Source organism: Camelus bactrianus, chromosome 15, assembly GCF_048773025.1.
Source record: "Camelus bactrianus isolate YW-2024 breed Bactrian camel chromosome 15, ASM4877302v1, whole genome shotgun sequence".
NCBI lineage: Eukaryota > Metazoa > Chordata > Mammalia > Artiodactyla > Camelidae > Camelus > Camelus bactrianus.
Genome location: NC_133553.1, coordinates 68,319,419 through 68,337,922, shown reverse-complemented (window position 1 = coordinate 68,337,922; position 18,504 = coordinate 68,319,419). Strand labels below are relative to the sequence as shown.

Genomic DNA, 18,504 nt, shown 5'->3' with positions numbered 1-18,504 from the left:
TTTTCTAACAACTCCAGGGACATCATGCTTTTCTCTTTCCAGCTGGGTTATTCCTTTCCCTTTTCTTCCCTTGGACTAGTAACTTTGATATCCTCAATCATCTTGCATGTTGTAAATGTGTTTATAGAAATTGGTGGAAAGAAACATTTAATCCTTAGAACTCTGCTTTTTTTTCTCAGAATTTCCTCCCTTAGACATTCTGTCTGTTCTCATCATTCCATCTAACTATGCCTCTATGTGGATGTCGGCATTTTTCCAGAATTTACTCTCTAGGTCTAACATTTAGTTTTGCCTGCAGAGTTCATCTTGATCCTATCTTCCCAATTTCCCCTTCATCATACACAACATCTTTGATTTCTTGATCCTTTACATTTCCAACCTTGTAATTATCTTTGATTATTTTTAGGCCTGTCACTTCCTAATTACTTGCCGAATTCGGCTCACCCTAACACCACTGGGCCCATTAACTTTGTCCATTGCTTTCCGCCCCGCCTTCCCTCTGTCTCCGAGGGACACCAGAGCCAGATTAGTGTTCCTAGATTTTCTCTTCATTGGGTGTGTAAGTATCCGTCTTGCCTGCCACCCAGGCGCACTGTTAGGCCCAAGTGGGACGACATAGTCAGCAGGTTAAACACACATGGACAACATGAGGCTCAAAGTCCAGAAGTAATCCTTAGCGATTATTTAACAGTTGATGGATGAGATGCCCAGCGTGGATAACCCTCTGGTTTCTGTCAGTCAGTCATACTGTCGGTCTCCAGCACCTCCTCCATTACTCTGCTGTCATTGGCGTCTTCCTTCCTTCACGATCTGGTGCAGACCCAGCCCGTGAGGGCTGCAGCCGCCCCATCCCAGCGGTGCGTGTAACCTGCTCCAGCCCTCCGAACTCCAGCTCCGACCCACCCACAGAAGGAGCCGGAGTCCCTCTAGAAAGCAGCCATTGGCCAGCCTACCCCACCTCCCCGCACCTCATTGGCTGCCGTACTGCAGGTCCCGCCCCCTCAGCGGGTTCCAGCAGCCGGGCCAACAGTCGAAGTGAAAAATGGCGGGAAAGGCCGCGTTTCTGCGCTCCAGGTAACGGCTCAATGCTGGCCTGGGAGCCCGCGGTGGCCGAGGAGCCCTCGACGATAGCCTCAAGGCCAGCTCCTCCTCACACGCTCCACTGCTGCGGGACCGCCACGTGGGCGGCCGTGCGCTCCAAGGCCCTGGGCCCGGCGCTCCACGCCGCGCCTCGGTCCGGAAAAGAGCGCTCGGCCGGTCAGGCAGGCGTCGCTCACACCACCGAGGCGAGCCCGGACACGGAAGCCACCTTGTTGTCCTCGGCCCAGGGCTGCAGGTTCTGCAGCGCGAAGAGCGACGAGTTGTGCAGGCAGAGCGGGTCCGGGGGCAGCGGCGGCCGCAGCGGTCGCGGTAGCGCGTCCTGCTGCAGGTGCAGAAGCAGCCGGCCCGCGCGGTGCCGCTCCGCCTCGCGCTCCTCGGCCGTCTGGCGCCTGGGCGGGCGGAGACGCGGGGTCAGCGAGGCCGGCCCTCGCCCGCCCCGCCCCGCCCCGCCCCGCGCCTCGCCTCGCCTCGCCTCGCCTCGCCTCGCCTCGCCTCGCCTCGCCTCGCCTCGCCTCGCCGCCACTTGGCCCGGCCCGGTCCCTCGCCCACCCCGCGCCTCACCGCCACTTGGTGCGCCGGTTCTGGAACCACGTCTTGACCTGCGCGTCAGTCATGCGCAGGGCCTTGGCCAGCGCCGCCCTCTCGGCCGAGGCCAGGTACTTCTGGCGCAGGAAGCGCCGCTCCAGCTCCAGCACCTGCGAGCGGGAGAAGGACGTGCGCGGCTTCTTCCGCTTCGGGGGCGTCCGGTTTTGGTAGGGGTGACCTATACGGCGCGTCCCGGAGAAGGGCGAAAGCGCGGCTACAGGGAGGAAGAAAGAGCAAGGCAGGGTTTTCGGGGCGGCCCGAGGTGTCACTGAGACGAGAGCATGGCTGCGCAGGCCGCAGAGTTCCCGCACCGCGTCCCTACCCCTGCCCCAAGCTCGGCCCCCCTAATCAGTAGAGGCTTCCAGACGAGAAAGGGCCTCGGAAACGCCCCCCACCTTGGGTGAGGGAGAGACGTCCCGGTAACTTCACCCTGCCCTCCCGGCGGTGTGGACAGCGGACTGCAGAGGAGGGCGCGGGTGTCGACGGCAGCTACCTCCCCAGCGCCTCTCAGCAGTGGGACCAAGAGATACAAGTTGAGGGAAGATCCCCTGGGATGAGGAGCGGAGGGTATGAAAGGGGACCTTGAGTTGGAGCAGAAGGATCAAAGATGAGGAAACCAGGTCAGTGTGGGCAGGATGCTGGAGGGATCGGGCAACCTTACCCGTGAGCCGGTCCTTGGCATAGCGGCGGCCGCTGTCCATCCAAGGGAAGGTGAGTCCCGCTAGGCCCCCGGCGCCGCCCAAGCCCGAGGGTCCAGGAACCGCAGGCGCGCCTCCCGCGGGCGGCTGCACTGGCAGCGGGCGGTGCGCTGGGACGCGGATCACACCTCCCGGGCCCACACCAGAGCTGCCTGGTAGCGGAGCCAGCGAGCCCGCGGGGCCGTAGCTTGAGGCTCCGTGAAATCCACCCGAGAACGCCGCACTCTCCCCATGGCCCTGGCCGGCGCGACCCAGGCCTAGGCCGCTCCCGGGGGGTTCCGGGCAGCTCAGGATCTGATCGATGCCGAAGCTGATTGGCTCGTGGTGCGGGAGGTTGTGCGATGCCAGCACCGCCGGCTCCATGGGTCCAGGTCAAGGAGGACCGCAAGAGGTTTGGCGGTTGGGGACTGCGCCCAAACAGCTCTGGAGCCCAGCAGCGGAGCTCTCCGAGCGGTGGCCTCAGGGGCCCGCGGGGCTGGCCGCGGAGAGGCGCCGGGGCCCCCAGGACATCTTCATCCCTGTGTGCTGGGAGTTACCGCGCCCGTGCCGGCCTCTGCCGGGCGTCGGCTCAGGAACTCGCATCCCGGGGGAGCGCGACTGACCGGGGCCCCAGGAGCGCCCTTCCTAGCTTTGAAGTGCAGGTGGATGCTGGGCTGCCGGGGCCTCTGCCCGAGTCCGAGGTGGAGAGGGTTAGCCGGCTCCGGCTGGGGCTGTGACTGACAGATCAGCCTTGGGTGGGCAGTCGGGGCTGGGGGTAGGGCAGGGGCGGGGCCGGTCCCGTTAAAGGGGAAGAGACGCCTGTTTGCGCCCAGCGCTGGGAAGACTGGCCCGCGGGAACGGTGGGAGTGTTGGGGGGGGGGGGTGGCGATGGTGTTTTGAACCAGGCTATGCACGGGAGGGGCCCGAGCTTGGGCCATTGAGCGCTGAGTCAGCCGAGATGCGCAAGGCAACTCCATCCTCGCTGGCCTCTGTCTTTGGGTTTCCTCGGCCTCACCGACTTCTGCAGGTGCCTCGTCCCACAGCCCCCACTCTTCGCCTCCCGATGGGTCCTGCCTGACGACTCTCAGATTCGTTGTGGCCCCCGCCTAAACGCTCTTGGAGACTAAATCTCGTTGTGACTTTCTGGCTGCGATGGAAAGCGGCTAGGGAACGGCACCGGCGAGTTGGAGGCCCGGGAAGAGGACAAGTGTGGGAAGGCGGTGGCAGGGCGTCTGGTGGGCTAGGGCGGGGAACAACTACTCTGAGCCAGTGACCATGGTGCACATCCTGGCCTCTCCCGTAGCGCCCCTAGCTCCTTACGGGAGCGTCAGTAATGGGTGCCCAGTGTTTCTTAGAATTTTGATTTTCTGAAATCGGTGTAAAAAGGACCAGTGGCTGAACCTGGGTCAACTCATGTCGGTGAGGACTTGGGGCTGGCGTTCAGCCCTCGAATGGGGACGACCAACGCAAGACTCTGCCCCTGTGCCTAGGAAGTCTATTCTCACACACTCTGGCCCCTCCAAAGACAGGAGGATGAAATCGCCACAGGCGACATGTGGGACCTCACCGAAGTCTTCAGAGGATCCCAACCGCCTCATTTGGCATAGATGCTTCACCCCACCCAAGCCCAGGAAACCGTGCCTGGAGCGTGTCAGAGAAAGGAGGTGGGGAAAGACGAAGCCGCTCGGTGACCTTGTGACCTCTGGCTGCGGACCCAGGAGCTAAGAGTGTGTGAACTCTGCATCCTTCCCCGGAATGGGACCCCGGGCCGGCCGGGCCCCTGCGCCTTAGACCCGCCCCTGCCGCCACCCGGCCCGGTGCAGGCCGCCATAATCGGGTTAGCTGGGTCGGAATTACATTACCTTCCCCGGCCCGCCCCGGCCCTGGGATGGGGGGTTGGGGGGGCTGGCGCCTCCGAGCCGGTGAGACTGGGCGCCTGGAGGGGGATGTTCCTACCATCCCTTGAAGGGTGGGCACCGAGGAGCAGCTTGGCCTGCGTCGGACACGTGGTAGCCAAAGGACCCCCGCCCTTGTGCCAGCCCTAGCCCCTCGACCCCAACCCACTCTGGTGCCGTGGTCCAGGCTGCCCGATACCCTTGTGAGCCGAAATGCCTTCTGAGGCTAGTGGATAGGTCTCCCTGGGAGCACGGATCTTCCAGTTCATTCTCCAGGATTTCCCAGGAAAAACTCTGCCCCTCCTTTCTCCCCAGCAGATGGGCTGGCAGCCTGGCGCCTAGGGCAGTGTAAGGGGTCTTTTCTCTCCAGGGAACCAGGAATGATATTTGGGCATCTGGGCAGGAAGAAAGAGAAGAGAAAGAAGGCAGTGGGGTTTCTCCCCACACAAAGCCAGCAGTCCCTCAGTGTTCTCAGAAGCTTCAGTTTGAAGGGGGTGAATGATGGGGGAGGGAGGGGTGAACATTAATAATATGTGACATCCTCCTCCAACCTTGTCCACCTCCATCATCCAGTTTCTCCAGCCCTTTCCCCTTCCTACCAACAGCCACCTTCTAAAAGGGGTGGGGGGGGGGGTCCTACCACTTTAGCAGCTGTTTTTGGTGAAGAAGATGACTCCTCCCCTAAGCCTTTACAGAACTCCAAGCACCTTTTCTTGGCAGCAGTGGAGGGGCTGAGGCTACTAGGGAGCATGAGTCCTCTGCCGCTCAGGTAAACACTTCGGAGGTATCATGGGCTAGATTCCCCCAGATGAGACCAGAGAGCCTAGGGAGACAGTGAAGTAAATAAAGTATCCGAAGAGTGGCTGGCCTGCATGTTAGGAGTTTGCCATTCCCTTTTCCCACTCTAGCGGTGGGCCTCTGGTTAGACAGATTGGAGGCACTCATGTGTCTCTAATCAAGCTGAATATATCCTTCTCGAATGAATCAGTGACTGAATCAATGAAGGTGAAAAAGGCAGCATCGTGCAGACCTGTATGTCTGCTTACTGTACATCCTACCTTTTGAGGTCAGCACAGATGGCACTGCCACACAGAGATTGCCCAAATGATTGATTCCTGGAGGAGAATGGTCACAAACCCAGTAATATACATCTTCTGAGGAATATATATATATATACAGTGCTCCACTTCAAGGCCAAAGGCATCCAGTTCTGTCAACCACAGTCCTAGGAATTTCTCTGCTTGCCTCTTGCCGATTTCCTGATTCTCTGAAAAGGATGGTTCCCACTAGTTTATGTTGAAGATGGAGGCTCTGGGGTCAGCACCTCCACCTCCCATACACACTGCCTTGGATCCATCTCACCACATCCTTCCTACATGCACATGGCCACTCAACTCATCAAGTTTTCATGCCTTCAAACCGCAGCTTCACAAGGAGAGGCCATGTTCCCAGCCTGTGCTCCCGCGTCTTCTCTTCCTTTCTGCTCCTGATCTGGTGTCTTTCCCTCGAGATGGTCCCAATTCTTGTATCATCATTTCTCTCATCAACTTAGTCCTTCCTACCCACAACTGTTTTAGGTCTCTATTATCTGAACGAAGTCTTTGCCTAACTCTTCAAGAGAAATTATGTTTTTTCTTTTTCCCTTTTACTGCCCATACCCACGGCCTCCCTTTCCTCATTATTTATTCTTTTCACCCACTGCAAGCTGGCTTCACTACGTGGACCCTTTCTCAGAGAGCTCCAGTGTCCGGTGTCTATTATCCGGAACTTCTCTGAAACAGTTTTTGGTGTTGTTGACCATCAACTATTTCTTAAAATGTCCCTTCTTTTAGCTTCTGTAATATTGGTCTTATTCTACATCTTTAGACATTTACAGTCAATGCTTATGTTTTCCCTCCACTGACTTTTCTTCTTCCACTGAAGACTGTGAACATTCTTCAGAGCTCAGACTTCAGCTTTACCCATCTCTACATCAGTTCAGGTTTCACCCACTCCAATAGTTCCATCTATTACATTTACCAAGAAAACTCTCAGACCTCTGTCCCTGGTTCTGACATTTGCTGTACTCCACCCCACCATTCTAGTTTTCAGGTCAGCTCCATCTGCTTTTGCTGTAGCCACCTTAAGTGCAAAAGGCTGGAGGACATGCTTCCCCTCAAGCTCCTTATTCACTTCCTCTTATTATTCTTTCCTTTGAAATGTTTCATCTATATCCCTTCCTTTCCATTTCCACAGATAAAAAGGCTAATGTAGGCCATCATCACCACCATCACCTACATGCATGTATTCATCCAGAAAATTTTGATTGAACACCTACTATGTGCCTGACACTGGAGATACAGCTGTAAATACAACAACAACAATCACTGCCATTGAGCAGTTTACATTCTAGTGGGGAAGGCAGGTGAAAAACAAGAAAATATATAAAACATGCTTAATAATAAAAATGCTAATAAAAAAATAAAGCAAGGAAGGGGAAGAAGAAGTGTAAGAGTGGGGAATTATGATTTATCTAGACTGATCACAGAAGGCCTCATGCAGTAAAAACCAAAAGGAAGAAAATGACCATTTGGATATCTGAGCATTTCAAGTTGGAGACACAGTGGGAATATATCCTAGTGTATCTGTGGGACAAACAGTGAGGGATCCAGTGTGGCTGGAGAGACGCAGTGACTGCAAGAGACCATGAAAGGCCTTGACCGCTGTAAGGAGTTGGGTTTTTATTCTAATTGAAAAGGGAAGCTATTGCAAGGTTTTAAACAGAAGAGTAAGGCAACTTATTTTCAAATTTTATTTTAAACAGCTTCCTTAAGGTAAAATACATACAATAATCTATATATATTTAAAGTGTACAGTTTGATAAGTTGACATGTTTACACCCATGAAGTCATCAACATAATCAAGATAATAAATATCCATCAACTCAAAAGCTTTCCTTGTATCCTTTTTTGTATGTTTTTACCAGAATCACTCTGAACTGCTACGTTGAGTATAAGCTAAAGAGGGGTAAAGAAAGGAGGCAAGATGCCACTGTAATTATCCAGAAGAGAGGTGATAGCATCTCGGACCAGGGAGATAAGCAGTGGCTGTAGTGAGAAGTAGCTGATTAAAAACTCACTAAACTCATAACTTCCTGCTGCTTATCCACTCTAATTCACTCTGAAGACAAATGAACAAATATGTTTCTTTCATAGGATAACTCCCTCCCTACAAAAACGTATTTTAGTTACCTAGTGCCCTCAGGCTATAGTCCCAATTCCATAAGGCCCTGCTGCTTCGATCCCTACTCTCAAATCTACATCTTGGCCTCCTTATAATTCCCGCTCCTTTCATTCCCCTCCACTTTGCCTTTCTTTTCTATTCCCACCACACTTCTCACCCCTACCCGCACCCCTAGTCTCTAAATTTTACCCACACAAATCCCACTTCCTCCTGAAAGTCTTTCAGGGTCTCTACTGGGATCTCTCCTTTCTTGAGTCTCCAATTGCACTTGATGTTAATACTTCATAGTAATCTTATCTTTTTTTTTTTTTTTTTTGACTCATAGTAATCTTATCCTTGTTTTGTTTTGTCTCGTTTTCTAATCTCTGTTTTGCCCAGGGACATCGATGTACCAGCTCTAGGGCCCCGACGTCCTCCCCAAGTACAAGACTGGGCCTATGCTACTGCAGAAGCTCTCTGCCTCAGCGTGTCTGTGTGCGGTAGTGTCCTAGCCGCCCTCCCCTCCTCCTTGGGCATCTGCTCTGCATTAGTCTGTCCCAGGCCTCCGCAGGCGCCGGTGATTGAATCATCATCATTAACCAGGGCCTGCCCCCCCTGCCCCAATTCTCGGCGGCAGCGGGGAAGAAGGGGCGGGGGTAAGATCACTACCAAGTCCCTGGAGGTCCCTCCCTCCCCGCCACCCTCTCCGAGATTTCGCATAGCCCCAAGAAACTCCCGCTGTGGAGCCGGGAGAAGGCCCGCCATCGGTATGAAGCTCCGTAACGCGGACGCGTCAGCCGAGGAGGGCTGCACTAGAAGTAGAAGGCCCGGAGGGGCTTCTTTAGCGGGGATGTCGTCACAGGAGATCGACGACCGTGAGCGGTGGCGGGCGAAGACCGCCGGGCCTGTCGGGGTAGAAGGTGGGGGTCTTTTGCAGGCTCCAAAAGTTAGTCCCGAGGTCGTGTAGGGTCTATTATGATGATTACTACAACAGGTCAATGAGATAGGACCCCTTCCTACGCGCCCCCTACTCCCTAATTACAGATTGAGGAGGGGGAGGGGCCAGTGAGGCTCAGGTGAGCGCACGGGGAGAAAGGGACGTGGGCGGGGCATTACAGAGGGTCAGCGAATCCGAAAAGACTTAAGCCTTCGTTGCGAAGCGACAAGTCCCGCCCCGCAGGCGGCACCGGAAGTGGCAGGCCTGGATCAGCCTTTAAGATGGCGTCTCCTCAGGGGGGCCAGATTGCGATCGCGATGAGGCTTCGGAACCAGCTCCAGTCAGTGTACAAGATGGACCCGCTACGAAACGAGGTGCAGGGGCGGCAGGGTTATCACTGTGGTCGGCTAGCGGTGCGAACTGGGGCCGGCTAGAGGACGGGCGGTGGCTGGCCGAGCGCCCAGTGCGCCTGCGCAGAGGCAGGGTGCCCAATGCGCCTGCGCGATTGCGGTTGGGTTGCCAAACTCCGGGCTAGGACGCCTGCGCATTGTGCTGCCTACGTCTTGTAGTCTCCCCTGGGAAAGGAAAGTCGGGAGAGTCCACGTAAACCGAACCCCAGCTGTGCACGGAGCCCTCTGCCGGGCAGAAGGGGAGTGCCAGCCCTCGGGAGCTAATTCTCAGCTAACCGCGCAGGGTGCGGGGCTTGGCCTTGGGATACAATGAGAGGTGACTTCTAAGTTGTGAAGGCACACGGGTTGGGGTTGGGGTTGGGGTTGGGGTTGGGGGAGTGATCGTTGACCGAGGTTGTGTTTGCAGGAGGAGGTCCGAGTAAAGATCAAAGACTTAAATGAGCACATCGTCTGCTGCTTGTGCGCAGGCTACTTCGTGGACGCCACCACCATCACAGAGTGTCTTCATACGTGTGAGTGCTCTGGACTCTGGCTGGTTCTTCCAGGCCCTACTCCCCGCCAAACTGGCTGCCAAACCGGCTGCCAAACCTCTAGGCTGCTTCCCCAACCACCCAGGCACCCCGACTCAGCCCATGAACTCGATTTCCAGAGGGCCTGAGAATCTACTTTTCTCTTCGTGCAGTCTGCAAGAGCTGTATTGTGAAGTACCTCCAAACCAGCAAGTACTGCCCCATGTGCAACATCAAGATCCACGAGACACAGCCACTGCTCAACCTCAAGCTGGACCGGGTCATGCAGGACATCGTGTACAAGCTAGTGCCTGGTTTGCAAGACAGTGAGTGACCAGCCTGACTTTGAGGGGTCTCTAGAGGGCTGATGCGGGGTGGCAGGTTATGGTGACAAGGGCTTTGGTGGGAATCATGGAGGTAAAGAGGCTGACAGCTAAAAGGACAAAGAGTGCAGGAGGGCCTCTACTTCCCACACTCCACTCCCTTCTAGGTGAAGAGAAACGGATCCGAGAATTCTACCAGTCCCGAGGCTTGGACCGAGTTACCCAACCCAGCGGGGAAGGTATGTCCCTTGGTGGCAGGAGGGTAAGGTAAAGCCCCAGAGCATTCCTCCTGCCCAGTTTTGCTCCCTGGGGAAGAAGGAGTATGGAACATGTGCCACCCTCCTCACTACTCCGTCTTTCTCAGAGCCAGCCCTGAGCAACCTCGGCCTCCCCTTCAGCAGCTTCGACCACTCCAAAGCCCACTACTATCGCTATGATGAGCAGCTGAGCCTATGTCTGGAGCGGCTGAGGTGAGGGGCAGGTCATGGACCATCTGAAGTGACAGTGACAATGACCCAGAGCCAGAGAGGGGCACAGGGTGGGACCGAGCAGTGAAGGAGTGTCTATTTCCCTTGAAGAGAGTATATCTTGGCTCTGGGTGGGGGGCAGGGGAAAGATAGGGCTCCCTAACCTGTGTCTGTTTCCCCTCAGTTCTGGCAAAGACAAGAGTAAAAGCATCCTGCAGGTGAGAGGGGCTGAAGGGAGGGGCTCTCTAAGGAGACTTACCTCCCCATGGCCCTTCCCTCACACACCTTGTCCTCTTCCTTTCCCTTCTGACCCCCCAGAACAAATATGTCCGATGTTCTGTTAGAGCTGAGGTTCGCCATCTCCGGAGGGTCTTATGTCACCGCTTGATGCTGAATCCCCAGCATGTGAGTATTCCCACAGCAGGGTTTTCTGGGGCAGGGAAGAAGGGACTAAAAAAGGAGGAACACAGTCTGGGGTAGACCAGGGTAGTTCTTGACCTACACAGGAGGAGAGTTCCTAAAACTGTGCCCCCATCTCCCGCCTAGGTGCAGCTCCTTTTTGACAATGAAGTTCTCCCTGATCACATGACCATGAAGCAGATATGGCTCTCCCGCTGGTTCGGCAAGGTGAGCCAGTGCCAAGGCAGTCCCCAGGGCAGGGGTGGGCTGAGGCGGCCTTTTGGGTAGGAACGTTCCTGCTGACTACCTCCTCCCCTTGTTCTCTCCTTAGCCATCCCCTTTGCTTTTACAATACAGTGTAAAAGAGAAGAGGAGGTAGGGCCAAGCCCCCACCCCACCCCTCCCCTTTCCCTCCCAGATATTTATGTGAAATTAACCTCGGCTTTATTTTTTGAAATAAAAACTTTTAAAAAGCATCTCTCTTTTCCCTTTTTGTTCTGCCACACGCATGCTTTGTCCTGTGACCTGCTTCCCTCTTGAGAAATCCTCTGGAGTTTCATCAAGAAGGAGGGCCTCTCTTTGTCGGTGGTCCCTCAGTGAATTGCCAAAGGAGAGTGGTAGAGGACCCTACGTATGTAAAACTCAGAAGGTGAGCTAAGTGAAACCAGGTCATGCAAATCAGCTTCTTTTTGGTGAAGGGAAGGGGAGCACTCACTGTCCTTGAATGTTGCCACATATGATGCAGGCCTGAGTGGAGGTATCCTAATTCAAGAGTGGGGCTAGGGTTGGACAGTGGCCACTGCAGGGCTGAGGAAGTGATATTTTAAAGAAAATACAAAGAATTGCACTATGTGGGGAGGAGTCCTTGAAAAACTGGGACGCAAGACCACACCAGGGATAGTCACAGTTGGAAACCTGGCAATCCATACAAGATTTGGTGGGTCTTCAGAAACCTGGGCTGGGCGAAGCCAGGGAGTTGAGGAGGAGAGGAAGCTGGTGCTCAGGAGAGGCAGCTTTAAGGAACAAGAGGGAAGCAGCAAGTTTTCCTTGTCTGTATGAGCCAGACAGTAACAGGAGAGGCTGGAGGCCAATGCAAGGCATTCCTGAAGGAACCTAATGGGCTGCTGTGGAATCTGAGACAAACAGGATGGCGCAGGTGGCATAAATGTGGCCAGAACCTGATTTTAAAGCCTAAATCTCACACTGCCCGAAGTCTGACCCCATTAATTCAAGGGGGTCGTTGGAAATAGCTGGTGAGGGCTGAAGGCACCTGAATTTCCCCAGATGGAGATTGAAGATCAGAGATTATGTGGCAGAGAACTCGGGACGGGAATAGTAAAGGCAGCCTGAACTGGCTGAGAGAGACAGTGACTTGGGAGGTAAACACCTGGGCTGTCTCCCAGAGCACAGTACGCCTGGGATGATGCTCGTAGGCCAAGAGAATGGCACCTGTGGTTAGACTGCAGACAGCAAGGAAGAGCCCTTCGTGTGCACTGGGCAGGCAGTGGGGACTGGGATGGGGACACTGCAGAGCCACTGGCCCAGGCCCGATTCCTTCCTGACACCACTCCAAGATTCCTAAAGCTTCCCATGTCTCCGGCCTCATGCCTGGAATGTCTCCCCTGCCATACTGAGCTGTCCTTGGAAGGCCTAAGTGTCACCTCCTCCAGGATGCCCTCCCTTAGTTAGAATCAGGGCTTCTTCCACTGTCTGCGGCCTGCCTCCCCACCAGCATACATCTTGAGGTTTGGGATGAATTCTGTCTATCTCAGGATTTCCTGCTCTCTTCTCCTCTGGGGACTCCCAAGACCACTGCGCTCTGGTTGTTCTCAAGACATTTGTGTGTAAAAGGGTATTTCCAAGGAGTGACTCCAGAGGAAGAAATGCGGGCTGGAGGGGGATGGGATGAAGGTAAGGCGAATAGAAATGCCCCTGGGTATTTAACAGGGGCCCCAGGAACTTGGGCGTAGTCAGATGGGGTTTGGCGGCAGATTGGCGCCTAGCACGTCCAGTCAGAAGATAAGGCTGCCCGAGGCCCGCCTGAGGACCAAGCCTGGGGATGAGGCCTGGCTTGTGGCCAAGAAGCAGCGGAAGGCGATCTGGGATGAAGCGGCTGTCCGCCTCGCCACCAGCTCAGCAGAGCCTTCTTTTTGTCTGTCAGCGGCCAGCGGTGGGGTCGCAGCTGCCGGGCGTCTCCCGAGGTGGCTGATGCAGGCCGGCTGCAGGCACCGTGCTGCTCTCCCTCCATCCATGGGCTCATTACTCTCCTGCCTGGCTTGTCCCACGCAGACCTTGTCCCTCGGGGTCACCCGGGTCTTGATCTGCGCCAGGGCGGGCGAATCAAGCCCAAGATTCTCCTGTGCGCGGCATTCAAAGCGAAGCCGCCCCGGTGCGCGGCCCTCCCTTTCCTGGGCGCCCAGGACCGAGGCTTCAGGGTGGAGGCATTAGTCCTCACCTGCAGGGCCAAGCCTGCCTGGCCCCTGCCCTTCCTCACCTAGCCGTTTCCGCGGTCCACACTTACCTGGGGAAGGGGGCACCGAGATTTGCTCCTGCCTTTGGCGCAGAGGGGGACCAGTCCCTCTCATCCTGGCCGGTCTCTCCCAGGACTTGGGTGTGGGAAGGGATGAGGAGCTGGGGAAAAGGGGCTTTCCTGGAACAGTGAGTCTCAAGGTGCACACCCCTGTGAGCGGGTGGGGAGCGTCTGAGCATCCTCGCTTCCCTACCCAAGCCCGCACACCCGCGGGTTTCCCGCGGCGGTTGCGCAGAGCTTTTTGTGAGCCGGCGTAAAGGGCCGAAAAGAACTCACAAACCTTAGGCCCTAGAAGTAAGAAAAAAAATTGTGTCTGAATCAGCTCCGTCTGCATTAACGACTTCTGAAAGAGAAACCATCCCAGAAGTGTGCGAGATGGACGGACGCCCCGCCCCACTTTCCTCTGCCTGGAGTTTCCTCCCTAAATTGCCGCTTCTCTCTTACTCTAGTTAATGGATTTTCCCCAAGGGGAGGGGAGGACAGGACATGCACATCTCTTGAGACTGTCCTTCTCAGCTATTCACTGCCCCAAGGAGGTAATTCTGACGATTCCCAAACACACCCCCCACGCACACTCGCAAAATTGAGAGAAATGGATGGATGGGAAATCCGGGAGACTGAAGGCCATTTATTGAGCAGATAGGGATGCCAAGGCGGGGGGGGTGGGGTACATCTAGGGCAGGCCTGAGTAAAGGAACCTGCAAGATGAGAGGCTGAGGTGGGTATGGCGGATAAGAGGTACGGTGTCAGGGAATGAGAAGTAAGATGGGGGTGGTGAGGAAAGGGAATTCTAGAGGACAAGGCAGAGAGGGTTGGACCACAGGGGTGGGAGGAATGGCGGGAAGAGGTACACTGGAGGGCAGCAACACTCCCAAAGTGTGTGTGTGGTGGGGGGAGCCTATGAGACAGCTGAGCGCCCCGCCACCCCCGCCTCAGGCAGCCCAGAACCCAGGTTTAATCTCTTAATCTCCCTCATTAATCATTCACCCTCCTCCCAACCCACTCGGAGGATCTGGTTTCTCCCCAGCTCAGGTTCCAGGGGCTTTGCTGGGAAAAGTCCCCTCCTGTGGCCCCACAATTGTCTGGACAAGTCCCTGGCCGCTGGGATGTCTTTAGCTGGGCTCTGCTGCCAGCAGCTCCTCCCTTGAGTAGTCCTCCATCTCTCTCCGCCCCCAAACCCACATCTGGAGATTGCCACACCCCACTGTCCGACCCCATTCCTGAGCCTGGTTGCTCGGGGGAGAAGGTTGGAGAGACGGAAGGGGAGGAAAGCAAAGGCCCTTCAGGAGAGCCCCAACTGATACACAACAGTAATTGAGAGCAGAAGAGATAACATAAAGGCCACATAGAGGGTGCACGGGTGAGGGTCGTAGTGTCTGGTGACAGGCCTGGGATATAAGCTAGGCAGTTCCTGCAGCCTCCTGGGATTCCCTTTAATTGCAGATTAAATGAAACCACCAGGATGGGTCAGAGGGCTGCATCCTCTAACTAGGAGGCTTTCTCCTGGCCCTCCTCCACCCTCCACCATTAATAACCAATAAACAAGATCCTGAGGCATCTCAGCTTTTCACGCTCTGGTCTCTGACCCAACAGTGGCCCACTGGGCTGTGTTGCTCAGGCTGCCATGAGGGTATTATGTGAGTGTCTGGATGTGTCTTAGGGGATGGAGGGGTGTCATGGGAGGGAGCTTTTTACCAAGAAGACCCTGTGTTTCTTCACCTTTGTTGGGTGTGAGCTAGGTCAGTGCCTCAGGTCACACGAGGTTCCCTGACCCCCATTACCAAAGTCCCTTCCTGTCCTTATCAAAGGGTCTCTGACCCAGGTGCCTTGGATTTCCCAAGCTCAGGTTTAGGCACCCCAACTGCAGGCTCCACTTGCCCCAGGGAATAGACAGGGGGACCCAGAGGATCACTGCACAAATGGTGGGAGGTACAGAAGTCTACAGAGAAGGTGACATGATGGACAGTCCAGGAGGGACCGGCCCACATTTTCATGGCACTGTTCAAAAACTTCTGTGGAAATCCATAGCAGTTTCTTAGGGGTGGTGAGTTGCTCAGAGGTGGTGGGGCTTCTCTGCCTCTGGGCTGTGAACTCCCTGGCTCATTGGGAGGTGATTTGTGAACAAAACCCTTTCTCCATGAGGCCTCCACTGGTGAGCAGTGCTGACCCAGAGCTGCTTTCTTCCTACTAAGAAGGGCTGTGGTGTGAGCCCAGGACAATAGGTGTGGGAGAGAAGAGGGAAAGATAGGACACAGATAAAAGAGCAATGACTACCCCACGTCTTAGAATTTGTCCCTGGATAGGCAGGGGTTTCTGTCCCAGGATTTGGATGGGCAAATAAATTCTGCCCTTCAAGTCACTCTTCTATAGGGAGTGACCATAATTTTTCTCAGCAGTGACCAAGTGGCCCTTCCTACCGCTGCTGATGCTAGGTGGTTTCTGGGCCTCCCAGGCTGAGGGACCCCTACTCCAATTACAGGAGCTTAATAAAGAAACAAAGACAGATGGACTGGTAGACCTAAAGAGTAAGCAGGAGGCCCTCGGTGAAGCCAGCCTTCATTGGCGAGGACCCCTCCTGGGCAGTAACCCTAGCTCGGGTTTGCTGTGTCCTCTCTCCTGAGGCCCAGGTCTCTGGCCCCTTCTCCGTGTGCTCTGGCTTCCTCAGGACCTCTGAGACGCGGCAGGACAGCCGTGGGTCCAGCCAGAGAGCCGGCAGAGTCCACTCAACCTGCGTGCTTCATTCCCCACCGCATCCCCACTATTCCCCGATTGCAGTCGCTCTGCCAGGCCAGGTCCTTCCAAGTCTTGAGTCCCCCAGCCCCCAGCGCCGCGCTAATAATTTCCAGCCGCACTGGACCTCTTTAAGAGCGTTCCACAGGGGTGGGGCGGGACGAGGGGGCCAGGTCAGGAGACAGAGGTCCTTACTAGGTTGGGACTAGGGGGGTCCCAGCACTGTCAGCTCTACTCTCTCTCCTCGGAATTTTGCAAATCCCCAGCCGCTGGGGCCAGGGAAAGCGATTTTATTGCCTACGAGTTTATGAGCCAGAGCTGCGGCTAGGCGGGGAGTCTGTGGTACACAGAATCTGGGGGCCGCCCAGGAAGGGTCCAGCCCGAGTGTGCACGGGGCCGTGTCTGGCCTACGGCCGGGTCTGGCGGGATTGTTCCGCCGGTTTCTCTCCATACCTTCCCACCCTGTAGAAATACCGCTGCCTGGACTTCTACCAGCTCCAGACCCACCGCGGCCCCGGGTTGGGGGGTGGGGGCGCAGGAGGAGGGGCACACGAGGCTCGGGCCCAGCGCGGGGGGCGGGTCCGAGTCGGGGGGCCCAGATCGGGAGCCGCGCTGGGGCCCAGGCAGCTGCGGAGCCCAGCGCAGCGGGCGGCGGGACTGCCACAGCCCGGCTGGCCATGAGTTCGGGATCCGAGCCCCGGCCACCTTGGACACCCTTCAGCATCGCAGACATCCTAGGCCCACGCATGGTTCCCCGAGGACCCTCTGCGTCGCAGCTTCCAGAGTCGAGCCCAGGTCCCACGTCGCCGCTGTGCGCGCTGGAGGAGCTGACTAGTAAAACTTTCTGCGGACTTGATGGGCACGCTCCACAACCCTCTGAAGGTATAGCGCCTGCAAGGTCGTGCACTGTGACTTGGCCTTCTCCCCATTTCTCTCCTCCAGGTTACCGATCCTTCGTTCACCCTGGCCGCTACCCAAATTCGAGCCCTGCCCTCAGCCCATGTGCTGGGGCCGGTATTTCCCTCTGCCCCCCTCCCCTCCTCTAGTTCCCAGGCTCCGCGGCCGCTCCTGGAGGCCGCCAGCGCCGAGGGGAAGGGCCAGTCTGTCGAGAACTGAGCGACCCGTCGGTCCGTTCGCTGTAGGCGGGGCAATCGCGACAGAGAAAGGTCGGAGAGGAGACAAAAGGCCTGAGCTGGAGGCTGTGAACGAGTGAGCTAGGACAGGGGCGGCGCAGAAAGTGCTGGGAGACGAGGCTCAGGCCTCTCCGAGTGACCGAGCTCCGCTCCAAGCCGCTCTCTTCTCGAGAGGGCGCAAGGAACAGAAGGTCCTTGGAACGGCCAGGGCTGCGGGACTCCGCACTCCGCCTTTCCTCGCCCTTTGTACCCTACTCTCTTCCTTTCGGGCTCGATGAGGGGGAGCCTGTGTCACCAAAAAAAAGTAAGCCGAGAGTGCCCGACACGACCCACGAGTCTAACGAGGGGCACGATCCGGGTCCTGTTACACTCACCGTGCCGGTTGGCTGCCGCTACTATGACCGTGGTCAGCCCCCGCCTCTGGTTCCCTGGTTCCGGCCCGGATCTGCAAGCCCGCTCCGTCAGGGGCTCCGGAAGGCCTCAGAGGCCCCGCCCTAGACCTTCAGACAGTGCACGACGTCTCCTCTGGCTTGTCCCATCCTCCTCCCACTCCCCCGTCCCCGCAAGATGCCCTCGGCCTGCAGCGTACCCCAGCTGCCGATTCCACTTTGTGCGCCCCTCCTCGGGGTCACCTCCCGGCCCCGCCTCACAGTTCGGGAAGGGACAGCGTTTCTGGCTCCTGTCCGCTTCCTGGTTCCGCACCAAGCCCGCCTCGCTGGCTTGACCCCTATCCCTGCTTTTCCTCCCGGGCCCGACGCCTGATTCCCGCAGGCTAGAGACTGACGCGCGCCCTATCCCCGCAGGCCGCGCAGCCCCAGGCGCGCTGGGCCCCGGCCCGGCCGGCCGCAGACGGCGGAAGTCACGCACGGCGTTCACCGCGCAGCAGGTGCTGGAGCTGGAGCGGCGCTTCGTCTTCCAGAAGTACCTGGCGCCTTCCGAGCGCGACGGGCTGGCGGCGAGGCTCGGCTTGGCCAACGCGCAGGTGGTCACGTGGTTCCAGAACCGGCGCGCCAAGCTCAAGCGCGACGTGGAGGAGATGCGCGCCGACGTGGCCTCACTGCGCGCGCTGTCCCCCGAGATCCAGTGCCGCCTGGCGCTGCCTGACGGCGCCCCGGGCCTCGGCCCCGGCCCTGCCTGGCCTGACTCTGGGCTCCACCTGGCAGACGAGGAGATAGAGGTGGACGATTGAAGCGAAAGCCGCCGCCCGGGCTCCGGGGCGCTGGACTCCGCGCCTCCGCGTCCAGTCGGGGTTCCGGGGTGGAGGGAGGGTGTCGACCCAGGCCTCACAGCCCAGACGCCCACATTTCCCAACTGCTGAGAATAAAGTTGAGACTCCGCCACAGCATGCCTCAGTCCTGGCGCCCAGAGCAGTAAGAGCGGACTCTACTGATTATCGCGAAGATTCTGTTTGGCACTGTGCCCGGCGCTTTATATGCGGTGTTTCCGTTAACCTGCATAGCGACCCTGTAAGGTAGGTGATATAACTACGCCCATTTTACAAAGGACGAACCCCCAGGTCAGGATTTGGGCCAGGCATCCAGTCAGCCTTCAGAGCTGGTGCTGGTTAGCTTTCTGCTCCGGATGAGGGGAAGGGCATGGGATTCTGG

The 18,504-nt window shown here is 56.9% G+C and overlaps 3 protein-coding genes across 5 annotated transcripts; 2 read left to right on the top strand and 1 right to left on the bottom strand.

Moving 5' to 3' along the window:
- Positions 1 to 526: 526 nt before the first annotated feature.
- TLX2 (T cell leukemia homeobox 2) lies at positions 527 to 5,255 on the bottom strand. The gene is made up of 3 exons (XM_074341410.1): positions 2,348 to 5,255; positions 1,663 to 1,900; positions 527 to 1,490 (listed from the first exon to the last, which is right to left on the bottom strand). Exons 1-3 carry the CDS (start codon positions 2,745 to 2,747, stop codon positions 1,274 to 1,276), a joined length of 855 nt encoding a protein of 284 aa, XP_074197511.1. The 5' UTR covers positions 2,748 to 5,255; the 3' UTR covers positions 527 to 1,273.
- Positions 5,256 to 8,615: 3,360 nt separating this feature from the next.
- PCGF1 (polycomb group ring finger 1) lies at positions 8,616 to 13,817 on the top strand. 3 transcript variants are annotated; one of them, XM_045504031.2, is made up of 9 exons: positions 8,616 to 8,770; positions 9,213 to 9,318; positions 9,489 to 9,641; positions 9,806 to 9,877; positions 10,003 to 10,108; positions 10,290 to 10,323; positions 10,424 to 10,510; positions 10,652 to 10,732; positions 11,046 to 13,817. In XM_045504031.2, exons 1-9 carry the CDS (start codon positions 8,678 to 8,680, stop codon positions 11,160 to 11,162), a joined length of 849 nt encoding a protein of 282 aa, XP_045359987.1. In that variant the 5' UTR covers positions 8,616 to 8,677; the 3' UTR covers positions 11,163 to 13,817. The 3 variants fall into 3 exon arrangements, with proteins under 3 accessions (XP_045359987.1, XP_074197513.1, XP_074197512.1); XM_074341412.1 differs by lacking the exon at positions 11,046 to 13,817 and adding an exon at positions 10,836 to 10,980; XM_074341411.1 differs by lacking the exon at positions 11,046 to 13,817 and having other exon boundaries at positions 10,652 to 10,980.
- A 1,858-nt stretch (positions 13,818 to 15,675) lies between these two features.
- LBX2 (ladybird homeobox 2) lies at positions 15,676 to 18,237 on the top strand. Its single transcript, XM_010966580.3, has 2 exons — positions 15,676 to 16,646; positions 17,701 to 18,237. Exons 1-2 carry the CDS (start codon positions 16,442 to 16,444, stop codon positions 18,084 to 18,086), a joined length of 591 nt encoding a protein of 196 aa, XP_010964882.1. The 5' UTR covers positions 15,676 to 16,441; the 3' UTR covers positions 18,087 to 18,237.
- The last annotated feature ends 267 nt before the right edge of the window (positions 18,238 to 18,504 follow it).